This window comes from Vicugna pacos, chromosome 31 (assembly GCF_048564905.1).
Source record: "Vicugna pacos chromosome 31, VicPac4, whole genome shotgun sequence".
In the NCBI taxonomy this organism is placed as follows: domain Eukaryota; kingdom Metazoa; phylum Chordata; class Mammalia; order Artiodactyla; family Camelidae; genus Vicugna; species Vicugna pacos.
The window spans coordinates 19,095,712-19,109,831 of record NC_133017.1 but is presented as its reverse complement, the minus strand read 5'-3'; the positions used below and the strand labels follow the sequence as shown (position 1 = coordinate 19,109,831).

The 14,120-nt window shown below is 44.7% G+C and overlaps 1 protein-coding gene across 2 annotated transcripts in view; it reads left to right on the top strand.

Moving 5' to 3' along the window:
- Positions 1-14,120, top strand: part of DOCK5 (dedicator of cytokinesis 5) — a 176,294-nt gene that overhangs the window by 152,058 nt on the left and 10,116 nt on the right. For both annotated transcript variants that reach the window (XM_072952781.1, XM_072952782.1), the window contains 8 exons: positions 553-694; positions 1,692-1,773; positions 2,917-3,001; positions 3,452-3,538; positions 5,490-5,666; positions 9,521-9,604; positions 10,232-10,369; positions 11,803-11,969. In XM_072952781.1, the coding sequence (XP_072808882.1) occupies positions 553-694; positions 1,692-1,773; positions 2,917-3,001; positions 3,452-3,538; positions 5,490-5,666; positions 9,521-9,604; positions 10,232-10,369; positions 11,803-11,969 (962 nt within the window). The remainder of the gene's footprint in view (positions 1-552; positions 695-1,691; positions 1,774-2,916; positions 3,002-3,451; positions 3,539-5,489; positions 5,667-9,520; positions 9,605-10,231; positions 10,370-11,802; positions 11,970-14,120) is intronic.

Here is a 14,120-nt window from a genome sequence, read left to right as displayed (position 1 = left end):
TTTGATTTGCATTTCTCTGGTAACTAGTGATATTGAGCGTTTTTTCATGTGCCTATTGGCTTAACTTTTTTTTTCAATTGAAGCATAGTTGATTTGCAATGTTGTGTTAGTTTCTGTTGTACAGTGTAGAGACTCATTTATACATACATAGATATATAATATTCTTTTTCTTTATAGGTTATTAGAAGCTATTGAATATAGTTCCCTGTGCTGTACAGTAGGACCTAGAGGTGATCATACTAAGTGAACTAAGTCAGAGAGAGACAGAGAGAGACAAGGGGCATTATATGTGGAATCTAAAAAAATGACACAAATGGAACTTATTTGCACAAAGCATTTTTATTCCTGGGACTTAACTCCCCAAATAAACCGCGAGCTCTTTGGTGATGTGCTCTGGATGGTTGCTGTGGGGCCCGTGGCAGGTGTTCAGTGAGAACGCAGTGGTGGATTGCATCTTGCCTGGGGAGGACAGTGCTGTCCTCAGGACCAGGATCCCTCCGGGCCCCTTCATCTTCATATTGAATTCTTCCCCTTGCTGTCTCTGACCCGCAGAACAAAATCTTCATCTACCGAGGGAAGGAGTACGAGAGGCGGGAAGACTTCAGCCTGCGGCTGCTGACCCAGTTCCCCAACGCCGAGAAGATGACCAGCACCACCCCCCCGGGAGAGGACATCAAGTCCTCCCCCAAGCAGCGTATCCTTGTCCCGCGCCCCTGCAGCCCCAGCCTGGCCCCAGAAGCTGAGGGTTCTGTCCCATCCCTGCCGGCAGACGTGTCCTGTCCATGGACCACTCGCTTAACCATCCTGACTCAGTTGCACATTCTGTGTAAAAGCTTTGGGAACCTAATGTCCTTAGCTCGTGGCTACGGAGTTACTAAAGGAGAGAGAGATGATAATCAAGTCTTGAATATGAAGGGATGTGAGTTATAGCCACACGGGGAGGAGAATACAGACTTCCTGTTCTGAGTTCTGGATAAAGATGCATAGCTTTTTTTTTGGTAACATACAATGTCTTATTGAAAAATCAATAACATCCTTTCTTAAACATAAAACCGAACAGTGTTCTAAAAGAGGTCAGAAGGACAGGGCTAGTGTGGCAGGGTGGATAATAAGAGGGCTGTGGAGCAAACTGCCTCGGTTTGAGTCCCAGTTCTGTCACATGCTGTGTCACTTTAGGCAAAGTACTTAATCCCTCTGTGCCTCCGTTTTCTCATCTATAAAGTGGGAGTGATCATTCTTCCTCTTGGAGTTCTCGTAAAGATTGAGAGAGTGTATGTAAAATACTGAGAGCAGTTCCTGGTACATAATGAAAGTTCAGTATATGTTAATGATTATTGATATAGATTGATTAGCAACTACAGAAAGACGGGAATAATGGTAGATGAATAGACACGCCTTTCAAACAAGAGCCATAGTGGCCTGTTAATACATCGTGGATGCTTGGGAAAGAAAGGTTTTCCGGGATGAATCCTCATTTCCTCCTTCCCATGTGGCTGACCAAAAGATGTCCTGAGATTATGGCTTACTAAGGCATTTTGGTAGTTCCTAACGGAACCCAATTTTCGATGCAGTCCTGGCATTTGGTTCAGAGGAATGATCAGTGCAGGTGCTGTTTCCATCGATAGAGCGAGAGGAACAGGCGGTCCTTTCTGCCTGGCCCCGCCCTTTTCCTTCCTTAATGAGCTCCTCAGACATGCAGTGTTTCACCGTGAAGCCTGTAATGAGCCTGCCTCCCGGCTATAAGGATAAACCAGTTCCGGAGCAGATATTAAAGTAAGTGGGGTTTGAGGTTTCTGTTTTAAACCATTGGCCTCTCTCACACACTTCATGTAGTTCATCAAAACCAAAGCCTCAGTTGGGAAGACCTATTGTCTTCATCCACTTGGTCTGTGGTAACAGGAATCCAAAGACTGGGCGGCTCATAAACAACAAAAATTTATTTCTTACAGTTTGGGAGGCTGGGGAGTGCCAAGTCAGGGCACTGGCGGGTTCAGTGTCTGGCATGGGCCTTCTTCCTGGCTCACAGATGGTCGTGTTCTCACTGTGTCCTCACGTGGTAGGGAGGGTGAGGGAGCTCCGTGGGGTCTCTTTTTCAGTAAGGGCACTAATCCCATTCATGGGGGTTCCACCCTCATGAGCTGATCATCCCCCAAAAGGCCCACCTCCTATCATCATCACACTGGGCATTAGGATTTCAACATACGAATTTGGGGGAGGATGCAAATATTCGGACCGTAGCGACTGCCCATTCCATTTTCAGTATAAGAGCTTGGTAACGCAAAGGAATCGGGGAATTTTGTTTTTCTTAACCAGAAGGAAGGAAATAAGGCATTTCGTTCTTAGGTTTCAACCCCCCTAGCCCTTATTTCCACTCAGAGGCATTTACTGGTCAGCAGCGGCTGACCTCACCTTGCCTGGTGAGTTTCCCCATGATTAAAAACCTAATTCCTTCCCTTGAGAAGCTAAAATGCTGGTAGGATTGATAGAACTATTAGAAAACTACACAAATGAGGGGGGAGGGTATAGCTCAGTTGTAGAACATGTGCTTAGCACGCACAAGGTTCTGAGTTCAATCCCTGGTACCTCCATTAAATAAATAAACCTAATTCTCTCCCCCCTAAAAAAAAAAAAAAAGTAAGAGAACTGCGCAATTGGGATCACAAACATGGACATAAATACATACGCCTTTCAAAATTGTGAGCTGTGATGAGCAGCCATCAATAATAAAATCAAGATGTGCAGTGAAATTGAATTGTGCACCACCTCCAGCCTTACGTTGTGGAGACTGAGTTTTGAGATAGTGTTGCGGGCTGGACCGGGTCTGTGTGAGGTGCATCCCAGGCTTTGTTGGAGTCAGGTCAGGGAGTGCTTGTTGCAAGGGGGGAGCGACAGCGTGGTGGTCGTGTCTTTCCCCAGCTACTACAGAGCCAATGAAGTGCAGCAGTTCACGTATTCCCGGCCGTTCCGGAAAGGAGAGAAGGACCCCGACAATGAGTTTGCGGTGAGCGCACCCCCCTTTCCCTCTCCGCCGAGACCACATTGACATGCAAAACGGCGGCCTTCCACCGGCCTTCCACCTCCCCGGCGTCTGCAGCAGGGATGATGGCAGCGCTGGGGGTGGAGGTTCCGTGAGCTTAAGACAGCAGCCTGTCCTCTCAGTGGAGACCTCTGGATTAGGGGGCCAGAAATTGGACTCTGAGCCTGCAACCACTGAGATCGTGAGCAAGTCACGTCTCTCTGGACCTCAAATTTCCCATCAAAGAGGGTGAGAGGGCCCCAGTAGATAACTCCTTTCAACTTTAAACACTCAGCGTCCTCAAAGTTTGGGAGAACGCATGCCCCGTTCACTACGGAGGCATTTGAAAATGGAGTCGCATTCCACTAAACCGGTGAGTTCTGCTGTTTCGCCTCGGAGTTAACCAGCATATCCTACTTTCCTTCCTTCCACCAGACCATGTGGATTGAAAGGACCACGTATACCACTGCCTATACCTTCCCTGGGATCCTCAAGTGGTTTGAAGTCAAGCAGATCTCAACAGTAAGTCATTTGAAAATCGGAACTCAGAAAAAAAAATCTGTCTCCAAACATAATAAGAGCCTTTGTTAAATTCCCCCTCCGGTTCTCCCTAGCTTGGTCGGCCAGCCTCCTTCATTTTCCAAAAGAGAAACAGAAGACATGCTTGTGGAATAGAACTCCTTTGTAAAACTGATGTTACAACCACAGCCCTCAAGGTTACCCACAGTGAATGAGTCTTTTATGACCCAATGAGTGTTGTCTCCACATTCATCCCGCCAGCGCCCAAAACCATTTTTGGAATTCCTCCTTCATGTTACTCTCAGTCACACTCTTCTCTCTCAGCACATCTCCTCCTATTTTCAGCTAATCACATCACCATTCAGCCTAGATTATTCTGTCTTCATCACTCCCCGGAGCTGTTCGCTTTACCTTTTTAGTGTTACTATTAAATCCGTTTTGTCTTTTTTTTCCCCTGGGCCCACCTACAATGGTACCCTGTTTCTAGCCCTTCACTCATCTCTGGCTGATGCCATTGGAAGCGCCTCCTGATTGGCCTCCCTGCTTTGGCTTCTCAGGTCCATTTTCCTCACTGCCTCAGAGTGTGAATTCTGTGGTGAAAACCATTCCGTTCTCATGGCTAAAACCTTGCTGTGGATCCCCAGTGCCCAGACTAGAAAGCCCAGACTCCTTAGCGCACATGTACGGGATCCTTGTGACTCATCTCTTCCACTTCATCTCCTGTGAAATCTGTTGGAACTAAATTGCTCATTCCATGCTATTTCAACCCTCCATCACATTGGGTCATTTTCTCTGCCCACAATGCCCTCTCGCCACCACTTCTCAGCCTAACTCCCACTGAGGTTCAGTTTAGGTACCAGCTTCTCCAGGAAGCTGTCGCTGAAACTCCCAAGCTGGGCTAGATACCCTTTCTCTGTACCCTGTCACAACTGGGCTTATTTCTAAAGAGTGACCTACAGTGCTTACATGTCTTGAAACACTGTCCCCCCAACCCTGCCCCACCGCCTTGTAAAACCATAACCTCTTCCCAGCCATGAATTACATTTTCGTCACTTAAAAAAAAACTTAATCACTTTTGTAACAGTGGGGCATAGCATACAACTTGCATAAAATAAGCATTCAAGAAATACGTCTTGAACAGATCTGAAGTTTGATGTGTTCCATACCACTAGTAATAAGCTATTATTCTTCAAGCATGAATATGATTTTGGGCAGAGACTTTTGGAATCAGGTCTGGAGTAGCTCTTGCTGGCTGATAATGGGTAAAACGAAGAAGGAGATTAATTTTTCTTGAAAGCTGGTTTGGAAGACATTTCCACAGGAGGACCTCTCTCTGAATCTGTATTGCATTCTGTTTCATTTTCATCAGTAATTCAGCCCAGTACATCTGTGACACCTAATACATCCCATTATTTCTGACTTCTGTAAACCACAGAACCTATACTGAGGTGACTTAATGTATGGTCTGAAAGTACGTCTTCCAAAATCACTTACCTTTTCTCATGGAAGGGACATCAACTCCGCCTGCCAGTGAATATTTTTGGTTGTGCAGAGGTGTCTTGGATCAGATAATACTGCCACTCTGTTGTCATTGATCCTCTCAAAAATCGCTGAGGAAGATTTACCTAAGAAACAATCATTATTACAGCTCCAATTTTGCCTTCTCAAAATTTCTGTGGCTGCTTTGCCGCGAGAGGTAATCATTACCATAGCCCCAATCTTTAAATCACCCTTGCACTTTCTAACAAGATTTTAAAAAGCTTATTTTGCAGCTTGCCAACACCATTTCAAGTAAGTGTGCTGTCCTAAGTAAGAAGCATGGCCTTGACAAGCAGAACGCCACTCCTCCATAGCTTGGTGGAAATTGTGTGATCTTGTGGGGAACACTTAGGCGTTTTCCGATCTTGGCTGTGGAGCTCACAGTGTCCCTCCTGTCCTGTGCACTCTGTCCCAGGAGGAAATCAGTCCTCTGGAGAATGCCATCGAAACCATGGAGCTCACCAACGAGAGGATCAGCAACTGTGTCCAGCAGCACGCCTGGGACCGGTCCCTCTCCGTGCACCCCCTCTCCATGCTGCTCAGTGGCATCGTGGACCCGGCTGTCATGGGGGGATACTCCAACTACGAGAAGGTAGGCTGTGTGCCGGGAACCCCTCCAGGGCCAGCAGGTCTGGCGTGTCACTCCCGCCTCTTCTGGTGGCATTGTGCAGCATTCGTTTCTTACAACTTCACACTCCCCTATTTATGAATGGGCAAATGAAATTAATGAAAACTTATCCCTGACCTCCCACCCCTTGGAGACCATCAGCCACCCAGCCAGGGTTGATTCACCTGCTCTTCGCTCTCCCACTCCCGCTCTCCCCTGGGAGGTAGAAAGCGTTCGGGTGGACCTCAGACCTGAGGGTGCTCTGGAAGGGGAGCAGCGTCCATGGGAAATGCAGAGCCACGCTCTATTCGGAACCAGATTCTAGGAACCTCTGGGCCGACTTGGTGTGCCATTGGTTGTATGGACAAATGCTGACCTTGGCCCTGCAGTTAAGCTAGTTCAGCTACGTGTTGTGTCTGGTACTCTGGAAAAACAGGACAGGGATGCTCACCACGTGGGAATCCATTGCGTATGGTTTGGATGTTGCGCCATTTAAAGTGGAGGTAATGCACTCAGTAAGTAAAATTCAGTTAAGTATATATAACTAATAGAGACAAGACTTTTCATTGTTAACTGTGTTTCCAGTGGCTAAATAATTTTGGAGTCCTCTTCTTGAATATCAATAAACAAGACACCCCTGCGGAGTAGCGTGGAGAGTGAGTGGAAAGGAAAGGACTTAGATGGGAAGGGCGAGCAGGGGTTAAGTGGGCTGGTTCTTTTATTTCCATCTGTACGCAGTGTCCTGGGAAGACCAGGGGCTTCAGAATCAGCTGCTTCTATGACCGGACCTGGCTTCCTGTTGGCCACGGTGTGCTCCTTGGGCGAGATACTTAACCTCTCTGAGCCCCAGGGTCATATTCAAAAAAAGCAAGGAAAATAAATAACTCACAGGAGTGACGTGGGGCTTAAGGGAGATATCCTAAAATACGGAACATCATACAACGCCTGCCATGTAGTTGAGGCTTGACTGATGCTGGGTTGCTTCCTCCCTCCTTCTGCCTACGTGGAACAGATGTGTGGCTCGAGTGTCCTTCATGACTGGTGCTTACCTCTGCTCTGGCTGCTGCTACAGAGATCTTTCTTCTCTGTTCTCTTCAACCTCTCAGCCTCCTTTAGTCTTATTATTCTCAGCAGCCAGAGAAGTCTCAACACCAGAGAGAAATTCTACTTTGCCAATGTTAGGTTTCAGTAATAATTTCCAGTGTTACAGTGGAATTCAGTACAAAACTAGGACCCAAAATACAATACAGGTTTTATGCTATAATCCTGTCAGTGTGTGTTTTTCACTACAAGCTGTCTGGTACTAATTTTGATGTATCTTTCCAAGTACTCATTTTTTTTCAGAATGCCCCTGAATTCTGATTCACATATGCCAATATCGGTGAATATTACATAATTTTATGTGACCTTTTTTCCAACATGACCGTCTTCTAATTAAAATGGTTGGGGGGAAGGAAAGGAAAAGAAAGATCTAAACAAATACATTTCAGGAACTTTTAAAAAATATAGTTTATACTTTTAATTAATATACATGACTTTGTACATTTCTAAACATAAGAAAGAGGTAAACTCATCGATCACCTTGAACTGTTACGATCAACTGGGGAGCCCATCATTACCTACGTGATACAGGTGACCTATTTTCAGGCAGCTCTTCAACCATTGCCTGCATGAACGGAACCCAGGAGCTGTTTGCTATAATTCATCAGCCCTTTCTGTTGTGAGGCAGGACTCAGCTAGAAAAATTAATTTCAGGGCACTCTGCTCTAATGTTCCCCGACTCCACTGCTGCTTTGGGAATTTCAGTGCATTTATCATAAATCAGACATTTTTAGGGGAGAGGTACAGCTCAGTGGTGGAGTTCATGCCTAGCACGCACAAGGTCCTGAGTTCAATCCCCAGTACCTCCATTAAAAAATAAATTCATTAAACAAAAAAAAAACTTAAAAAAAATCAAACTTTTTTCAACTTTCAAAAATTTAGAGGGGAGGGTATAGCTCAAGTGGTAGAGCAGCATGCTTAGCATGCATGAGGTCCTGGGTTCAATCCCCAGTCCCTCCATCAAGTAAATAAATAAATCTACTTACCACCTGCCCTTAAAAAAAAAAAAAAGCAACAAAGAAAAAAGCTTTTTAGAATTTAAACTGTTTGTATTTTGAAAGGTAAAGGTAGATGAAGATTTAATCTAATACGGTGTTTTCTTTTATATTGACAGTCCCTCCAGGTGTGAATGTGCCTCCTTTTTGTGATACTTGGGTTCCATATATCCATATTCTCTGTTAAATTAGTGTTGTAGTAACTAGAAGGGCTGCTAGAACAATAGGAATTGGTCCAGTGGTCTGAAGTCAAGGTGTCTGCAGGTTGATTCCCTCTGAGGACCTTGAGGAAGTCTGTCCCCGGCCTCTCTCCTAGCTTCCGTGGATTGCTGGCTGTCTTCGACATTTCTTGCCTGACAGGCGACTGTCTTCTCCCTGGCTCTTCACTTGGTGTTCTCCCTGTCTACATGTGTCTGTCTCCTCGTGTCCCCTTTTTGTAAGGACAGCCAGTTAGATTGGATTAAGGGTCCTTCCTACTCCAGTGTGACCTCATCTTGGCTAATTACATCTGCAACAAATCTGTGTCCTTCTGAGGTCACATTCTGGGTACCAGGGCTCATTGGGTCTTCAGTCTGTGACTTGGGGGCGGGAGCACAGTTCAACCCATAACATCTTCCCACACAGTAAAGAGTTTATACATATTCTGTTTTCCATGTAAAGTGGGCTGAGCACTTTTATGACCGTATCCTGTAGTTTCAGGAACTCTGGGGTTTCATGTGATGGGGTGGCTTTCATAGCAGTGGAGCGGAAGAGTGAGGGGGAACTTTGAAGACTGGTCTTTGAGATTTTTTTTTTAATGGAGTTACTGGGGACTGAACCCAGGACCTCGTGCGTGCTAAGCATGTACTCCACCACTGAGCTATACCTTCCCCCTGAAGACTGGTCTTTGAAAGCACTCTCAGAAATGATGCTTAAGGGAGAAAATAGATAACTCCCATTCTGAACTCTTTGGAGCTCAGATGTTCACTCCAGACTTTAATTTTTCCTCTCCTAATCAATTCTGTCTTTAAAATGGTCTCCTATGTAACCCCTATGTTTATAGTTTGAGTTTGGGTTTTACTTCCCTATTTTAGGGCCTTTCCATAAATGTTTATTGATGATGTTATGGGTGACACGGTCTTGACCTATAAATGCATCCTGCATTTAACATTTTCAGAACACGTTCACATCTATCGCTTTTCTCATGTTGTCCTCAGAATAGCCTTTCGGATAGGTGATTAGTAAAAAAGTGCAGGTTTGAATCTTCAGAAATGGTGAGACAGCCTGGAACCTGTGACAGAGCAGATGAGCTCTCATCCCCATCCTCGGCCTATTAATGTCTTGCTCTTTCCTTTATAATTATTTAGCCCCTTAATCTAATGAAGAACCTTTAGATGTTGTCATTTGGTCTTTCCTTAGTTCTTTGGGGAAGTTATTTTAATGAATGACGTTCTGCTCTGCTGGTGATGCTTTGGTCTGTGCGTGCGTGTGTGCGTGTGTAGCACCTGTTGAGAATGAACTCTTGCTAGGAGTTGCGTGGTTCCAGAAAGACTACACGGTAACCCATACCTTTTTGACTTGTCCACTCTGGTGGCTGCGGGTCTCTCCCAAGAAAGGGATGAGTGTTTACTTAATCATTCCTGGGTGATCAGACAGAACAGAAGACATTTTTCACCCCTCCAGGCTTCCCTCCCCTTCTTTTGCGGGTCAGATAGACAGATAGGAATGTGTTCTAATCACTGCTTGCAAATGCTCTGCTTTTAGGCTTTTTTCACAGAAAAGTACCTGCAGGAGCACCCTGAAGACCAGGAGAAGGTTGAGCTGCTAAAGCGACTGATAGCGCTGCAGGTATGTTCAGGGGAGGTGCGTGGCCGGACGGCTTTCCGCAGTCCATGGGTGGTCACAACGCATGACACCAAGATACTCTAGGGCTCCATTTACAAGCCCATGTTTAGGTTACTTTTTTTTTCTTAGCCCTTGGAATCACAACCTATTTATTTATCTAGTGAAGTGACCTAGGGAGAACATTCCATTAGTGTTGGGAGAGGCCTTCCTAGAGGGGAGATTAAAGACCCCAAACTGGTTTGCTGGCTTGTGTTTCCAGCTGAGAGATGCCGGCCTCTGTTTCTCTCTCTGTCACTATTTCAATGAACAGTGGGAGGAAGTGCAGCCGTCCAGTTCAGTCCAAGGCTGAAACCTGTCCTTTCTCCTGCACAGAAGGGCCCCTGGGCTCACGTGGACTTACCTTGCCCATCAGCCCTTCCCTGGCTACTTGTGTCCTCGGTGTGTGTGTTCCTCTGCGTCACTGCCCCAAGGGCGTCCGGTTCCCAAGCCCTACACTGAGAAGCAGCGTTCTCGTTTGATACAATGCTGTCCACCGCTTTATCTGCCCATCCCCACCCTCCGTCCTTCCCCAGCCTTCCAATCTGAATTCTTCCTAAACCGTATTCCATTCTTTCATGCCCTTTTTCCCAGATGCCTTTGCTGACAGAGGGCATCCGCATCCACGGGGAGAAGCTGACGGAGCAGCTGAAGCCATTGCACGAGCGGCTGTCTTCTTGCTTCCGGGAACTCAAGGAGAAAGTGGAAAAGCTCTATGGGGTTATCACGCTGGTACGCTTTGTCTACATAGCCTATGAGCTTTTTCTGGTGTCTTGTACCATTTATGATATTGATCAGTTTTTCAAATGCCAAATGGGTCAAAGTAGCAAAGGAATGGCATGACAACACTTGGGGGTGCGGATCAGAGAAGGCGGGGTCGGCTCTGGGTGTCCTTCAGCCACTGTTGTGCTGGACAGCGGCTCTCAGACTTGAATGATGGTCGGAGCCACGGGGGAGGCTTGTGAAAACACGCTTCTCTGGGCCACATCCCCAGCGTTCCTGATTCAGTTGGTCTGGGATGGGGCCCAAGAATTTGCATTTCTAACATGCCCCCAGGTGGTGCTACTGCTGGGTCTGGGGACCACCTACTAGAATTTGAGGTTTCCCTAATGCCGGACACTGCTAATCCCTGTCTTGTCTAGCCTTACTCTTAGAGCTTTTCCCTAATCTTTATTTTTATTTTGGTGAAATGTTCATATCCTTCACACTTTTGAAGGGGAGAAAGAATTGTGAATTACATTTTACAATGCATGTAGCTGATTTCATGATTTTTTTTTTTTTGGACGGTTGTAACGTATTTCTCAGAGTTTTCCTTTTTCCTCCCAAGAATTTAGGTGGAGGGGTGCTTTTGCATGCTAACCTTTTCACTCTGACAGCTGTGCTATATGCTTGGTTCCAGCTTCATTTGTCTGCTCTTTGTGAAACAGGAGTTCATCCTGCTCTCTTTAAAAGTCATTTTCTTGAATCTAGGTTTTCAAAAATTCTCCTTCCTCAATCAAACTCTTAAGTTTCTTTTCATGTACTCCTGTCCCCCGTCCCCATGCCTCCATCTCCGCTACATTTTTCTCCCGAGTATCTTTTTGATCGTCTCTCCCACCCATCCAAGTATCGTCATGCCTTCCTGCGAATTCACCTTCTAACCTACTGCTAGTTGAGAGTTTTCTTTTAGGAGCATTTGTCTTTTATACAAGTTCCTAGTTGACAAAGACAAATTTCCTAAAAGAGTAAATCAGTGTTCTTTTACCTCCTAAAAGTCACCAGGTTAAGTGTCAGGTGTGCCATTTCAACCCAAAACCCTTCTATTGGGCCAATTATTGTATTTTTAAAATGGCTGATAGGAGCTAATCTGGAGAAGCAGACAGAGGGTTTTGTGTTCTATTAGTGGGTAATGAAATCTTGGTTTTCTTTTCTCATGGGGCTGGCAGAAAATGAGGGTGAATTTTTCTCTAGTCTTAGAAACAAGGAAGATTTAACCCAAGTTGTGTCTGTAACTAAGGATAGAAGTATTGGCACTATTTAACAACTAATGTGTGTCAGGCAGCAACCCGTCATAAGGGGGTCCCGGTGAAATCAGGAGGCACGCGCCTCAGACAGATGGGGGCTGTGCCAGTTCATACGGGCTGAGTTCCCGGCCAGCTGACCTTGAGGGATCTTGTCTCCCTCAGCCACCCAACTTGACCGAGAGGAAGCAAAGCCGCACGGGGTCCATGGTGCTTCCTTACATCACGCTGTCTACACTGCGGAGACTGTCCGTCACCTCGGTGACTTCCTCTGTGATCTCCACCTCTTCTAACTCATCGGATAATGCCCCCTCCCGACCCGGCTCTGATGGGTAAGGCTTTGGTCTTCAACGGCCAGGAGGGGTGGGGAAACTCCTTGATGTTTGCCTTTGGTCACCGAGTGAGACTTGGTCAGTGTGTGGGTACAGCATCTTCATAAGGGAAATAATTCCAACTACCTGGGTTATTAGCCTTTGGGTCTTTCTCACTATCTCCCTCATGAAGAATATCATTATTTACACGATGGCAACAACAGTTATGAGAAATGGGGGGGAAAATCACTCATAATCCTATCACATCCAGTCACCCCCACCATCACATCCTGACTTTGTTTTTTTTCCACAATAACTTGTAGTTACTGCTTGATTTTTTTTTGCATTATTTCAGTTTTTCAAAAGTAATTTTAAAATTTACATTTTAGGAATAGGTCATATAATCACATATGAAATTTCAAAGGTACAGAAGGATGCATCATGAAAAATCTCCCATCCGTCCCTGACTCGCCGCTTACCTGGACCACGCTCCCGGGGCAAGTGATGCTGGCTTTCAGGCTCTTGTCCTGGGTGCTTTCCCAACAGCTCTGTACTGTTCAGAGCGATTCCTAGATATATAGCCTTCCCTACGTGTTTTTGATACATAAATGGCAGCATATGCTACTCTGTTTACCTTGCTTTTTTTCCACTTACTATATCTTGAAAACCATTCCATTTCAGAACAGAGAGAGCCTGCTCTTTTCTTTGAGCTACAGACATCTTACCATATTTCTGTACCACGGGACATCTCATCAGTGTCTACTGATGGACACTTAGTGGATTTCAGCCTTTTCCTATCACGGCAGTGATGGCCATGAGTAACCTTAAATATATGTATATTATTTTATGAATATTCAAGCATATCAATATGAGAAAAATTCCACAAGTGAAATGGCTCTGTCAAACATGTATAAGTGCAGTTTTCAACATGATTCCTAAACTGACTTCCAGGGAGGTTATACCCATTTACAGTCCTACCAGCAACACACAGGTTGCCTGGTCACCCACACCTTGTCCCTGAATTGTGTATTATCAGTCCTTTTAATTTTTGCCAATCTGAGAGATGGAAAATAATTTCTTGGAATGGGGTTTTTGTTACATTGTGGGGTTTTTTTTGGGGGGGGAGGGTTTTGCTTTCTGAAAACTTTATTTTTTTTCTTTATTGAGTTATAGTCAGTTTACAATGTTGTGTCAGTTTCCAGTGTAGAACACAATTCTTCAGTTATACACGAACATGCATATATTTATTGTCACCTGCTTTTTCACCGAGGTCTTGTATATATTTCTCTGTGCTCTACAGTTACGTTGTGTCTTTGTTTCATTTCTCTTGTGTGAAGTTGTGTGAAGTCTCTTTTCATTCGTTTAATAGCTTGTATGTATTTTATTTTCTGTGAACTGTGGTCAAATATTTTGTACATCCTTCTGTTGGATGTTGGCCCTTTGTCTGTAATATGAGTTGAAATATCCCCCCCCCCATTTTTCCTTTGTCTTTTGACTTCACTTCTAAGTTTTTATTTAGTTGGGCTGATTTTTTTTATGCAGTCAGGTAAGTTGGTATTTGATTTCATGGCTTCTGGGTTTTATATCATAATTAAAGGCCTTCCCCACTATAAGACTACAAAAAACTAATTTTTGAGGTTCACTTTTGACTATAAAAATCTGTGATTCTTTGGAGTTTATTCTCATGTAAAGTGTGAGGTATAGCGCCAATTTTTTCCCCTACAGGCTACCCCAGTTCTCCCTGAAACATTTAGTGAGCAAACTGTCTTTTCTCTACTGATTTGAAATGTCAGGCTTATTAAAAAAAAAAAATCAAGTTCCAATATGTTCCAAAAGTCCAATATGGACTTTGTTTTTTCCTGTTTCTTACATCTACCTGTGTAGTTTATGTACGTTGCTAATGCAGTTTTAATTACTACATATTTTAAAGGTCTTTAATTTCTAGGTTTTTTTTTTTTCCCCCCAGAACTTGGCTAGTTTTACTCCTTGCTTATTTTCAGCTACCTTGTCTGGGACCGTATTGTTAGTTTTATTGGGATCCTGTTAAGTTTATGGGCTAAACTTATGGCTTCTTGATGTTGAGCTTTCGTTGCCAGAAACATGGAGTGCCTTTCCATATGTTCAAATATTTTAAGAGTCAATTTGTAATTGTGTTCAAGTGGGAAAAGCATG